This window comes from Apteryx mantelli, chromosome 6 (genome assembly GCF_036417845.1).
Source record: "Apteryx mantelli isolate bAptMan1 chromosome 6, bAptMan1.hap1, whole genome shotgun sequence".
In the NCBI taxonomy this organism is placed as follows: Eukaryota; Metazoa; Chordata; class Aves; order Apterygiformes; family Apterygidae; genus Apteryx; species Apteryx mantelli.
Genome location: NC_089983.1, coordinates 16,595,626 through 16,609,637, shown reverse-complemented (window position 1 = coordinate 16,609,637; position 14,012 = coordinate 16,595,626). Strand labels below are relative to the sequence as shown.

The following is a 14,012-nucleotide window of genomic DNA, read 5'->3' as shown; positions in this document are numbered from 1 at the left end:
CTAGACACTAAGACAAAGACTGCAAGGAGGCTAATGTTAATTTACCTTGGCGTTATTTCATAACATCCTTCATCTCAAAGCTGCTCTAACTTTTTGTCTGTAATTTCATTATACTCTTCACTCAACTGTTTAGATGATATTTTAGTTAGTATCACTTAAAATATATGTCTAAATAGACACTTTAAAAACTACAGACTTTTGGCTATTATCTTACTCCTGATTATAAATATTTATTTCTGACGCAAAGCTTTACATCTTTCTTTAGTTTAAATTTTGCAAACAAAAACTCAGCAAAGACTCATCAAGTACCAGAAACAGCAGTAACAACAAAAGAACTTGTAAAAAGGTAGACCCAATCTAAGGCAACCAGGTTACTTTCCCCCTTTTCTTTTTTAAGGTACTGTTATTTATTTTCTGTTTAATTTTGTGTTTGACAAAGCATTTGTTTTCATCTTCTTGGTAACAATATGGGATGTATGTAGTTTTTCTACCTGACTTTCAAGAATGCAAGAGTGATAACTGAAAGCATTTCCACCTTCATGATTCCCTCTGCAAAACACACACACACACACACACACACAAGCGTGCACTCTTTGACTTCTTATTGTTTGTTGAAAAATAAGCATCAATCTTTGTCATGTTTAACTATGCTAGAGATATCTTTGTATTTGCATAGATCTAAAGTTTCAAAATTTCAAGCCGAAAATGAACAATGGCATTAAAACAGTAAGATTAGCAGGTTACCTAATTTTCTATTATCAGAACATCCTTAATTTTAATATTTCTGGTGGAAAATTGGGGTAAAGAAACATAATATACTAGTTTGCTTGAAAAACAAACTTTGCTTGTTATACCTGTTCTTGGGTAATTTCTGGCTTACTAGAGCCTACATATGTGACCATGGACATGTCAGGACCTTCTGCATCTCAATTCCCTGTCTATAAAACAGGGATTTCCCTGCTTCCAAAGATAAGGTCTCTAGGTAGGTTTCATCATTCTCATTAGATAGCCAGATTGTGTGTAGCTGAGAATTTGAGTTTATGCCCCTCAGCAGTTGCTTGATGATTTCCTCTTAGCTTCACCTAGAAGATCAAATAAAGCTGTTGCTATGGCTATTTAAACCGAGCTAATTTCTTTTGAATAATGCAATATTTTACTCACCCTCCATTTGGGGTTTCCAGATTAAATACCCATAAGTCTTCCTTCTGCAGACCCAATGCAAAATACCTAGTAGAAGTTACAGGTTTAAAAAACAAAACAGTACCTTCATTTCCCAATCCGCCTGCCTCCAGAACCAATCCTAAGCAACCTTCCAAACAAGCTACCTCTCCGATTCTGAAGTAAAGAGCTATATTTATGCTATTAAAAATCAGAGCAAAATTTCATCATCAGACCCAAGGGTCCCTCGTTATTAGCTGTTGTTAGTGGTAGAAGAGCAAAAGTAAAATTTAATTATGAAGAGAAACTGGAGTGCTAGATTTCATTAGAGTGATAAATGTAGGTAATTTCAGATGTTTTAATAAGCAGTTTAAAACATACAAGGAAATTTCTTAATTTCTTTCCAACACATCATTCAATTATTCAGAAGCCAGTTTACAGCCACTACATCAGATAGCAGGGGTATCTTAAGGCAGAACACCTCAAATTGCTTATAGTCAACAGAGATCAAAAGAGCTTCTTTGGTTCCCCCCCCCCCAACAGAAATAGGAATGATTTTCTGTCCACACAACTTGCTTTTGTTGAGGAAGAGTTGTTTTGTTTTTTTTTAATATACATGACTTCTGATTAATCTGTTTCAGTCTTTTCTTTCCCTGGCCAGAGACACCCATCTTTGTAGTCAGAAACTCCATTCAGAATTTTGTTTCTGGTACAATAAACAAAGATCTGAGTTATATTGAATCATCAGCTGATAACACAGTTCACTATAGTTGTCTGCTAACTTACATCAGAGAGTTTTAGTCTCGATTCCTCCCTCAGTATGACCATTTAACTAACAAATTCTTATGCCCTATGTATACATACAATCAGTATCCTTAATCTTTTGGTATGTACATCCCTTCCTATGTCTGGAGCTGTTCTAGCTTTTTTTTTTTTTTTTTTTTTTTTAAATAAGTAACATATAGCTAATTGAAAAATCAGCTAAATTTAGTTAAAGCCAAATGCAAGACTTTCTCTGCTTGAAATCTTTGATATTTCTCTCTGTTAATGTCAACAGGTCTCTGATCAGCTCAATTTTCATTTGCTTACCATGAAATGAGCTCAGGTCTACACACACAGAGCTTTTGCTTTCCTCCTCTCCCCTTGGTGAATGCATGTCCAAGTCCACCTCTTCATTAGTCAAAGCACACGAGCACTTCTGGTGGCAGGCTGTTAGCACACAGCTGTGTGGGGTTTTGTTTTGTTTTATTTAAAAAAAAAGGATGATTCAATTCTGTTGCCTAAATAACTGAACTTCTAATCTGAACCCTCCCCCCACAAGTGCTTGGTCCTTTATTCACCATAGACCTATTACTTCTCTACAGTTCATACTGCTTCAGCTACCCCATTTTTTTTTCACTAGTCATTTATGCAGTCTGAACATTTGGCATAACTACTTTATTGGTTTAGTAACATATTGTTTTAATCCAAGTTTTCCTCATAAGGATTTCTACACTGCTTCTATTATAAATATTAATTTCCTCCTATCCTAGTTCTGTCTGGTACCTTTACTTTTTACATGATCGTTGCAATAGCAGATGTTCTTCACACTGCTGGAATGGAAGTTTGAGCAGGCCACTACCACTTGGTGTTTCAGTGTGCAAATCAGAAGAGGTGTTCAGATTCATCACTTCCTGTTGCTCAAACTTGTCCTACCTCAATGAAGACAAGACGACAACCTCTCCTTTAAGTCCTCCTTTTCCTCTTCAGAGGTGTCCACAAAGTCACTCTTTTTAGCATCTATGTAATTTATTCTCTAAATCAACCAGAAGTAGGAATACTTTCCTCTAAAAGAAATAATGAAAGGGGAAAAAGCAGGAGTTGATGTATGGTTTGTGCATAAATTTTAGTTCCCTACTTAAAAAAAAAAAGAGAGAGAGGAAAAAGAACAGTTTTCTTCCATCTGTTCCTTTATTTTCTCCTCAGTCCTTTTATTAATTTATTTTTTTTTTCCAAAAAGAAAACCTTGGGAGTATATTGCAGTATATTCAGCTAGTAAAACACACCCAAGTTATCTGTAAATTTGAAACATGCATTATTGCTGTAGGACCTCTGTGAATCCCCTAGCAGAATTTAGGCAGTTTCGATGACTGATGAAGTATGTGGATATGCAAGAAGTTCAACTAGCATACTATTTTCCTGTATGTTGTCTTAAAAAAAAAACCTATAAACTTTTATTGTTATTTTCTGAGCTAAAAGTATACACAGACTGATTTTAATGTGTTTTAGTACTGATTTTAATTATTTTTTTTGCCAAATACAGTTTTTAAAAGATAATTGCATTATAGTTCTTTCAGTGAAAGTCAAATATAAACGGTACACATTCATATTAAAATACTATTAGTGCAATTACACCCATTAGACAAAAATCACATCTTCCTCTGAGGAAAGCAGCTAGTTTAACAAAAGCTTTCCAAGCCAGATGTCAGTGTGCCACATTTTGAATGTGCTTAAATTTAAGCTTTAGGTTTTTCTCAGCAAACTACTTGTACAGAAACACATCCTTACCAAATCAAGTCTTTTGAAAGTGAATATACTAATTATATAGTCAATATGCCACAATAAGTAATATTCATGCATATCTGAATTAAATTCCACTGAAGCTGAAAATAGTCATAAACATAATTTACATGTTTAGTTGCATGCAAGTTAATTCGACAAGGTAAAAATCCTGTTCTAGAGTAAGAGGCATATTTAGAACTAATTATATAGCTTAGTTATAGAACACGTTTTATGCACATGCTGCTGCATATATATAAACTAGGTTATTCAACAAACATTTTTCATTTTAGTGCACATTTAATTATGATAAAAAGGCAGGTGTAAAAGCCTAGGGTGAATGGATTAAGATTTTGAAACAGGCAGGCTTCATCAGATATGACCTTTATTGTATTCTATTCAAAATGATGGGGGGGGGGGGGAGTGTTGATTATGTAAATTAAAGCTCTAACCAAAATGCTTTTGTTCACTGTTTTTATTTTCTACAAGTTAGAAGGAAAAGCACCAAACTGCTCCACATGAGTACCTGAGCAAAGACTAATGGCAAATGTTCACCACTACAGTCATTAGCATATTTGTACAACAAAAGTGCAAATAACATTCACAACACTCTACAGAGTATGACTGGTAAGTGGCACTTTTTTTGAATTACCACTTATACTAATGCAACCGTGTTATGATAACATACAGAAATATACGCAAGTGTTTATTTAGCACAGCATATGCTATACAGTGTACTCATAAGTCATGCGCATTTATATAAAAAAATGTGAAGTATACACTGCAGACAGAGAAACCATCAAACCAAATATGAAAGTCACAATTGGGCACCCGAAAAAAGACCAATACTTAAGAGCGCAGTTTTGAAAGATTCTGAGAATTCAGCTTTCAGTAATTCAAACAGCAGTTGAAAATAGCTATTCTCCAGGTTTTCTCAGCATCTCACAAAACCAGAACTTTGCTGAAGCTTATCACACATTGCATGAACTGTATCTGAGAATTCAATTATAGAAGTTTTAATAAGCATGGTAATTTATTACAGCATTATTCAAACATTAATAGATAAGACCCTGTCAACATCTCTATACACCTATAACTGTTAGGGTTAGCTCCACCTAAAACACCAGGTTTACACTAGCTATACAAGAACTCAAAACAGGAAGAGTTAAAAAGTCAGACGAATTGCTTGTTAAGTGATAGATTTCCCAAAGGTTACATATGTCTTCTTCAAAGTTTTAAGCCTGCTTCATACTATAAGCAAAAAAAAAAAACAAAAAACCCACAACCCCCCCCCCCCCCAATTCTCTCTATCCCCTGCAAAAAAAGCAAACACCTGCCCTCATACATTTTAAATAGGTATTTTGCCCAACATTATTCTGATTTGGTGCTGGGAAAAACAATTAAAAAGTAACTAAGGAATAATAAAGTTACTAGGCCTGCACATTTTTTCTAGATTCATCATGATATCTAACGGCAGTTCTGCCCTCTCGCTGATTTTAGTACTAGTATTGTCTAGCCAGGAAGTCAATGATAACTGGGATTTCTGAAGTAACATCATCACAGAACCAAGAGTAGTGGAAGTTAGGTGACCAAGAGTTTTAAAGTCCTAAATTAATATAAAGAAGGAAGTAGCAGGGAAGACCTAAAAAGGTTGCATGTTATCTGCTGTGCCATAGCAGAGTTGTGCCAGTCAGATTCAACTTAGTTCTCAGCAAAAAAAAAGATTAATAACTTTGATTTGCACTGCTTGAAATAACTACTGTGATCTGCTGACATGCAGTCATTTTGTGTACATGTCTAAACATCCGGAGTCCAACGATAAGCTTTGAGACTTGACATCATTATTCAAGATCCAATGTTACTACTTATACTGAAAAAATAAAGTCAGAATTTTGGGGTTTTTGTTCAAGACATAAAAAAAATCCTACAGAGACATCAGGTAAGCCAGAGGTGGCTTTCTCTAACCTCTTCATATTAAAAATTACATGTACAGAAATCTTTTACTGTATCAAAATACAATTTCAGGATCTTCAATATTTCTGTTTTTCTTTAGAGAACTGGGAAGAAAAGAGCACATAAACCTATTTTTTCAAACATTTCAGGTTTTTTTATAAAAATATTTTTCCTAAAAAGTGAAATTCACTATTCAAAACTTCTGGAGCTTAAAACCCTCCCCCTCCCCCCAAACTAAATCAAAACAAACAAACAAACCACCCAGCTTTTGTTTCTCTCACTAAAGTCTAGATACTGATGCTCAACAATATTTCACTTGAGCTACAATTAGAGGATTTTTTTTTTATTTTGAAGAAACTGAAGAACAAAATAAATGAGATTTTGACAGACATAAAAGTTGAGACATATTTGAGACTTCTTATTTTTCTTTTTGTCACAACAGAAAGACTTGACAAATTAGGGTCAGCTAAAGCTTTCTAACTTTGGTTGGTGTGATTCCAACCTGCAAATGTACTGTACTTCTCTGAAATCTTCATTCTGTAAATGCTTAATTTCTGTAAATACTACTGTTGGTAAAGAGGGTCTTAATTTTTTTTTTTTAATATTTTCCCCAAATCAAGTTTCAGTATGATCCACACAAATATTTTTGGTCATTTTCAAATGGACTTCCAAAGTGAAATATAAGGCCACAGAAGTCCATAGGCTACAGTTAGTGTATTCATTTACTGGTGTAAGGCACAGATTTTTTTTTTGCTCCAGAAAGCTACAAGTTTAAAATCACAGTGAGGAAATAATATCACATTTCAATTTTGGTCTGGCACTCTAATTATACTTGTCATGTCTACTTCTCATAAACTTCTGTAAAAAATTCCAGTTGTCAGGTACTGAAGTCTCAAACACTGTTTCCGCCCTTAAGTGACATAAATGGAAAATACCGAAGCCCCAATTAATCCCAAAATAATTGATTTAACATTTAAAAAAACTAAACACCAAGACACTTGCAGTTTCAGCTTGATACTTAATAGAAATCTTGAAATTACTTAAGAAGTTACAGGAAAAAAGTCTTTGCTGGTATTTCAAAGATGCAAAACTTCAATAGAACAACAGTCTACAGGACAGAGGCTGTGCATCCTCACTGCATCAGTCACAGTGCTTATTACTGTAAGCATTATGTTTGTATTACAGGGAAGGGCACTACAAACCAAGGATAACTTTGTATGAAGGGAGGAGCTGGAATGATGTGCCAGAAGGCTAGTATTATGAAAAACAATTCACAGAATAACTGTTTTTTGTGTACCATTGGCTTTTATAGACACATAATTAGTGCTGATATCACACACTTCTTCCAGAATCTAGACCAAAGTTAGCCAGTAACTGCAGAGAAGCCATCCTTACCAGACCTGTTTGTAATAGGACTAGTTGCAAGACCTGTATGCATACAAGATTACAGAATGAAACCTGAAATCTTAAACTAAGTTAAGGTCCAAATATCACAGCTCTGACTCAGGCTTCCATGTTACAAGGCAGTAAGCACATACTTGAGGCAGGTATGTGCTTAAATACCTGAAGAGTTGAAGCCCTGGACAGATTTCCTTAAGTAAGAGCTATAGAATTTTCTCTCCAAACACTTCAAATTTATTAAACAAAAGCAGTTAATGTCTATTAACAAGATAAAATTTATACATTTTATTTAATTTAAGCTTTAAGATAAATGAGCTGATTAAAAGCTTGGATTACATTCTTCCATAAACAAAAATGTGTCAGAAAAATATTAAATTTATAAAAGGTTTTCAAACAAACTTTTAGAGGCTTTAAATATTTTATTATGAATACTAGCTTAAAGTTCTAACTCTAAAAAAGTAGAAAAACTATTTAACTTTAACATAAAAATGAATCTGTTTGTTAATTGTCATTCATTGGCACACATATCCAGAGGTATAGAAGAGTAGCATGTAGCTTTGGTGACAGAAGTGTATCTCCCCCTAATGAAACAGTGATGAAAGTTTTAAAACCATTTATAGTACAGTGCTGTTTATAAAAAGCTACCTAAATTATTTTCCACAAGGGAATGTAAAGAGTCAAACATGAAAAATAAATGTCCAACATTCACTATGAAATGTAAAAAAAACTTCAAGAATTTAGGCTGTTTTACACCTAACAATTTTCTAGTAGCTTAGTGATTTAAAACAGCAGCACAATTATTGTACAGACACTGTAACCTTCCCCCCACAAAACATTTTCAGCAAATCAGAGTATTGAAGGTCTACTAAACGGCTGCTCTCTTTCTTCAGTATAAATACAAAAGTCTATCTAAACTCTCTCATCACTGTACTGAACTAAACTTCATCAAATAAACTCTTCTGAAATGTTTACATTTGTTCACAAGCACATAATCAACTTTATTTTATCCTGTCAGAGCTCAGAGAGCAGATATGTCAGATTTCAGAAAAAGGCCAAGTGACAAGTTTATAAGCTTGTTACTGGCAAACAGATGGAAAACTAACTATGCAATAATGCTTTTTTTTTTTTTAAAGCATGAATACACTTTTTTCCTGAACACTGACTTTAAAGGTAGCCCAATTAGTTTATAGATGAGAATTTCACTTAAAATTGTTTTGTTTCAAGCAGACACATACAGGAACTCTCCATTTCTTCTGCTATATATTACAATTACTCTTTTCAGTTTTGTTTTGTCTGCTTTTGTTTTAACTTTGCAAATGAATATTTCCGAATTAATTGCTACATGTATCAGTTCACTCAAAAATCAGAGCAGAACTCTAAATATTAAAAATAATAGTAACTGAAAATTCCGTTACTACAATTTGGGGCGGGGGGAACAACAAAAAAACAATCCCCATTTAAAATGATGCTGACACATGACATACTGAAACCCACTTTTAAATCAGAACAGAAAATACCACCTTTGGACAATATTCATTCAGTTTCAAGGTACATTTGGTACATTCAACTAAGAGGAAACACTTTTTCCTTTACCAAACATAGACTCATTATCAACTGATAACTATACATGTAGCTAGTATTATTGCACTGTGATAAGACCATAGGGAAAAACCTGCATGGTTAATCACACCAACTGGAAAAAATTATAGACATCAAGAGCAATTCAACCTATGGAGATCTCACTAAAAGGTTCTCAGTAAATCCCACTAAGACAATACTGACTTTGCTGTACATATATGCTGTACTTAAAATTAGTAATATTTGGTACTCTAGGTTCTTCTCCTGCTTTTTATTCTCATTCTGAAAGCTTATAAAACAGTAGAGAAGAGCCACACAAATAATTCTTATATTGAATGGATTCGCAAGTACAAGCCAAAAAATGCTTGTTTTCACAACATAATCTCCATCAAAATGTGGTGAACATCCACATGGATGAAGAGCAGCAGTTTTGCAAAATTAATACCTCAACTTCTGAAAAAGGAGAGAGCAATGGAACTGGGGAATGCATGTTAACAGAAATCTTTCCTTACAGAGCAGAGTTCCTCTAATCCATCACAAGTTAATTTGCATCTTGCTCTTCTTCTCCCATATAGTCTAGATAGGAATTTCTGCTGAGATTATAATAGCAAACAGTGGCAGAACTAGAAATTTGCAGAACAGAAGCTTCTCCAAAAAGAAGAAAAATAAACAATCATTGTATTTACCTGAAAAACAATTTTAGACAATAAAAACCTGTCTTTTTCAGAATGGCAAGTAGTATCATTCATCCTCTCTTAGGATGGCATAAATTGTTCTCTGGACTTGTACTCTTCACTCCCTCCCCCCTGCAATGATTATACAGGGGTCTATTTGGGAGTAGATGCCTAGCTCTCAAGCAGCCAAAGTTAGACAGTCCACAATCACTGTCTGAAAAATCCAGACACACATCTCCGAAAACAAGGTTTTCATCTGGCAAACGACACAGAAAGCATACAAAATTGAAACTAGCAATAAGACTTTTTCTCTCTCCAATGAAGATAAGTAATCTCTGGAAAAAAGAGAGCATCAAGGGACATGTGATAAAGCCTGGTATTTGGGATTTTGGACTCAGGATTTCATCTTTCTAAAAACGTGTGTTCTATTCCTATCTCAGATTTGAAAGTCACGTAGGAATCACTACACAAAATTCTGTAACTTATATCAAGGAAGAACGCTAACAAGTATCAACACAACTCCTGGCTTTAGAAAAATATTGACAGATGAAAAATTTGGTGTTCTTCTATGCTGCTACAATTTAGTATGTTTTACACTGGGGCAAATTTGGAAGTCTTTATCAAAGCTATCAAAGTTACTATATGCTGTGACTGTTAACTCTTCTTATTCTGACTATTGTTTTATTCCACCTGCAGCTCCAACAAAATCACTATGACAAACAGGCTTGCGCATCAAATGAAGAGCTAATTAAGATGGCAAACCAAAAGTAGAAGAACAATATAGTAGCAAGCAAAAAGGACCGATATAGACCAAGGAAACGACATTCTACAGAAATTAGATCCTGTACATTTCACAGAAGGCCTTTTACCATGGTCCCAGTGCAGTTTTGCCATGATCCTTCACCAACAGCCATTTCATAGAAAATCTACTCTATTCTTCTGTGTTTGAATAATAATCTTCAGGTTAAATGGACTGCTTGATTTTAGCTACAAATATATACACACACAAGTTATCCCATATACATATATTGTAGCATACATTTAGTTAGAAAGAAGGTATCAAGATACAATCTATTCGGACAGCTTTTCTGATTACAAACACTATGCAGAATCTAGTCTTTTATATAAAACGTTAAGACTAGAAGACCAGCACATAGATTACTGCTAACATTGACACTGGTTTAAGTAACAACAATCTTATTCAGTTAAAGCAGTTTTAATGACTTACTGATAGCTTCAACTGTTGGCTTGCTTATGAGGTGACAAAACAAGTGCTTACTTCACATTTGTCCTTCATTTTGGAAGGTCACTGCATGAACTGGTAAGTCTTCCCAACCAGCTCAAATGAATTAACCCTAAAAACAAGCTAGAACTGAGGCACTTCAGGCAATAATGATGAGATACAATAAAATAAATGGGTCAAGTTCTACTACTATATGAAGAACATAATATAAATTGATTGTGAGTAACAGATTTCCTGTTATTATCCATATTGTAGGATGATTAAGATGGTCTAGTATTTCCATACTAAGATGACACGTGCCTCAGAGATGGCGGAAACAGCAAACACAGAAGCAAATAACGCAGAAGCTCATCTCTACACTGAATCAACACATCATTTTTAATAATTACAGATCATTTTAACCTAATGGCTAGGGGAATTTCTTTTGTTAGCAAATGCGTATCCAGGGGACAGGCTTCCTTACAGCCAGCTATTTTGAGCATTGTTATAAATGGCAGTCACTGTAGCATCTAGGCACTAAGATAATACTTTATACAGAGCTAATAATGATGGTCAGTATTTCTCACTATTACTAAAGGTTTGTCCACACAAGGAATTTAGCATAGGCGGACATAAATCTACAATATTGCAGCTATTCCATATTAATTCCATGTGTGGACATTTACTGTAAGACAGTTGCTTCTCTGTTTACCCTGCCCAGGAACAGACTCTGCCAAGTTTACTTGGAAACACAGTGCAGCATAGCAACTGCACTGTAAACTTGCACCATGCCTCAGCATTTGCTAGCTTCTACATATGGACAAGCCCCAAGAATTAATTTCAGAATTGACAAAATTCTCGAGAAAACTGGCAATGTTTTAAAACAACATTATAGCAAACTGTTTATGAATCTGCTGGCAACCTCCTGAATAGAAGGCTACACAGAGTATTCTCTCTCTCACAAAAAGTAAAATGTGCAAGACTTTCAATTATCTCACAAATATTCAACTAAAACCGATTGAACAAATAATTTGCTAGAAATAACAGTTCTGTAGAAGCAGTACATTCTAGTTTATCTAGACACAACCATGGCAGTTTATAAATGTAGCATAAAATGATTAAAAGTATACTTGGCTGTGTAGTTTTTGTGATAGTCACAGTGTGCTTGAAATTTATTTTAAGTTTAAACCACCATACTTTAGAACTGCAAAAGATGCAAGTTCAGAACATACACACTGCACCAGCATACTGAATAAAAAAGTCTGTTTCAACAAAGAAGTACAGTGAAACATCAAAAGTGTCTGCAAGGCAAACAGAGTATTGAGATGTTAGACTAATAAGATTTATGTGCTTACACACACACATAATTAATTCACTTAATTTTTCCAGTCAGGAAATAAACACCATGAGAAGCTTTCTAAGCAACATGAAAAGAACCACAAACTTTTCATAAAGCATTCACAGTTCTGTCATCTTTCCCAAATCATGTTAATTATTGATTATATCTATCTAGGCATTTCTTTGTTGAAATTTGCCATGTCTCCAGTGTTAGTTTCTAGGCTGCACTGTTCTTCGTATGTAAAATAAACATTACACAATACAACACAGTACATGTAGAAGAAGAGAAAAAGTTACAAAGTGCGGTACTTTGTATAAATGCATTTGCCCAAAGGCCAACATTGCGACAGACAAAGGGAACGGAACTTTGGCTGCGATCTTCAAGAGTTTACTGTAAGAAGATAAGAAAAAGAAAAAAGTTACAATTTTTGTAGCCACATCTCCAGCATAAGATTTGCAAATACCATATTTCCCTTTCTTTTAAAAAATAATTTATAGATTTCAACGGTTTGATCTTTTTTTAAACAGAACAAATAGATTAAATGGGCAATAACAATTCTTGTATAGCAAGAGTAATTACACAAAAAGGCTAACATATTTAAAATTTCCTTTAAAAATATTCTTACATTAATTTAGAAAAAAATTCCCTGTAACAACAAAAGAGTCAGTATTTTAGAACATTTGAATTAACAGGTGCTGTGCAAGAGGATAACCTATTTGTTTATTATTCATAATATTTCTTGGGACACTGACAAGTTTTCTATCTGAACAAGAAATGGTCTATTGTCCACAAAACCAAGTGTGCAGAACTTCTTAATTCAGTAGAAAGCACAGGTTACCCTTCTACAAATGTGCCCACAAGGGGGAGTTACAAGAACATAACTATAAGGGTTTAAATTCCACTTTTCATTTCCACTTTCTAATGATAATTACTAAGATATATTAGGATTCTGTAACATTTGGAAGGATTAATTAAATTGTAAATGAAGAATTCATCAGTAGAGTATTTTTTATGCAACTGATTGTTTAGATAGCAAGTACTTCATCTAGGTCCATATGGTAAATACAGGTCATTTTCTCCATTTAACTGAACGACAGGTAACTTGCATGCATTTTACCCAGCTCTTCTTTTTAAGATTTAACCATATGAGTTTACAAATCTCTATGCAGACTGAACAATTACATGTCTGCGCAGTATAAAAAGTTTTAACACAGAAACTGAAGTAGTAGAAAGAAGCAAGAAAAAAACCTGGGGATTAGGCTACACTACCTTGATTTCACTTCAGAAGTACTTGAATTCATGAGGATTTCTAAAATTGATACAAGGATAATAGCTGTAGATCTACATGGGTCAGGATCAAGTCTAACATTGTACCTGCAAAAAAGTGAATTGGTTTAAAAAGCGTGTTATTTTTAAATGGCTGCATCCTACTACGGAAATTACACTATTAAATGAAATCCAGATTGGGAACAAGCATATGCTAACAATACAAACACACATGAAATGTATATGGCATCACAGCCTGATTTTAAATTGTTTATGAATCATCACTTTCCTCAACATATCATTGATTCACTTAACATCTACTTATACCATTACGCAAGACAGATTACATAGAAAAACTATTGTTATAAATAACTGAAGACTGATGCTACAGTAAGATAATAATATGAAGAGTCAAGCATTTGCAATTTTGACTACCTTCTTGATAGAAAAGTTCACATTCTTTCTTTTTCCCCTTAAATGCAGTTTAAGATGTTACCTGAGATTTTTTAACCAATAAATTAAAGATGGCAAGTTGAGCAGCACAATCCATGTGAATAAATTGAGGATTGTAACATGCATCCTAAGACTGTTGACATCTTCAGCAATTGCTCTGTTGTTGCAGAGAGACTGTGTTGCTTCTGATGCACCATCTACTGAATTTCGTTTTTTGACTGTGTGTTTAATGGCATTCTGTGAAGTTTCCTTTGAGTGCTCTGAATCCTGAAAATAAAAGACACAAATCTTGAAAACATGCACTGGCTTGTAAGAGCCCATGTTGGAGGAGGAGGAGGAGGCAGGAAAGACTATCCTAATTCTATCATACCAGCTCTGATTTAGGAAGAAAATTTGCAAACTACCCCTCAAAAAGCCATCAAAAGAAAAG

At 34.2% G+C, this 14,012-nt stretch overlaps 1 protein-coding gene across 2 annotated transcripts in view; it reads right to left on the bottom strand.

The window, feature by feature from the left end:
• Window positions 1-3,410: 3,410 nt before the first annotated feature.
• Window positions 3,411-14,012, bottom strand: part of PGAP1 (post-GPI attachment to proteins inositol deacylase 1) — a 41,204-nt gene continuing 30,602 nt past the window's right edge. For both annotated transcript variants that reach the window (XM_067298910.1, XM_067298911.1), the window contains exons 25-27: window positions 13,626-13,849; window positions 13,133-13,237; window positions 3,411-12,253 (exon numbers count right to left, since the gene is read on the bottom strand). In XM_067298910.1, coding sequence (XP_067155011.1) covers window positions 12,115-12,253; window positions 13,133-13,237; window positions 13,626-13,849 — 468 coding nt within the window. In that variant the 3' untranslated portion in view covers window positions 3,411-12,114. The remainder of the gene's footprint in view (window positions 12,254-13,132; window positions 13,238-13,625; window positions 13,850-14,012) is intronic.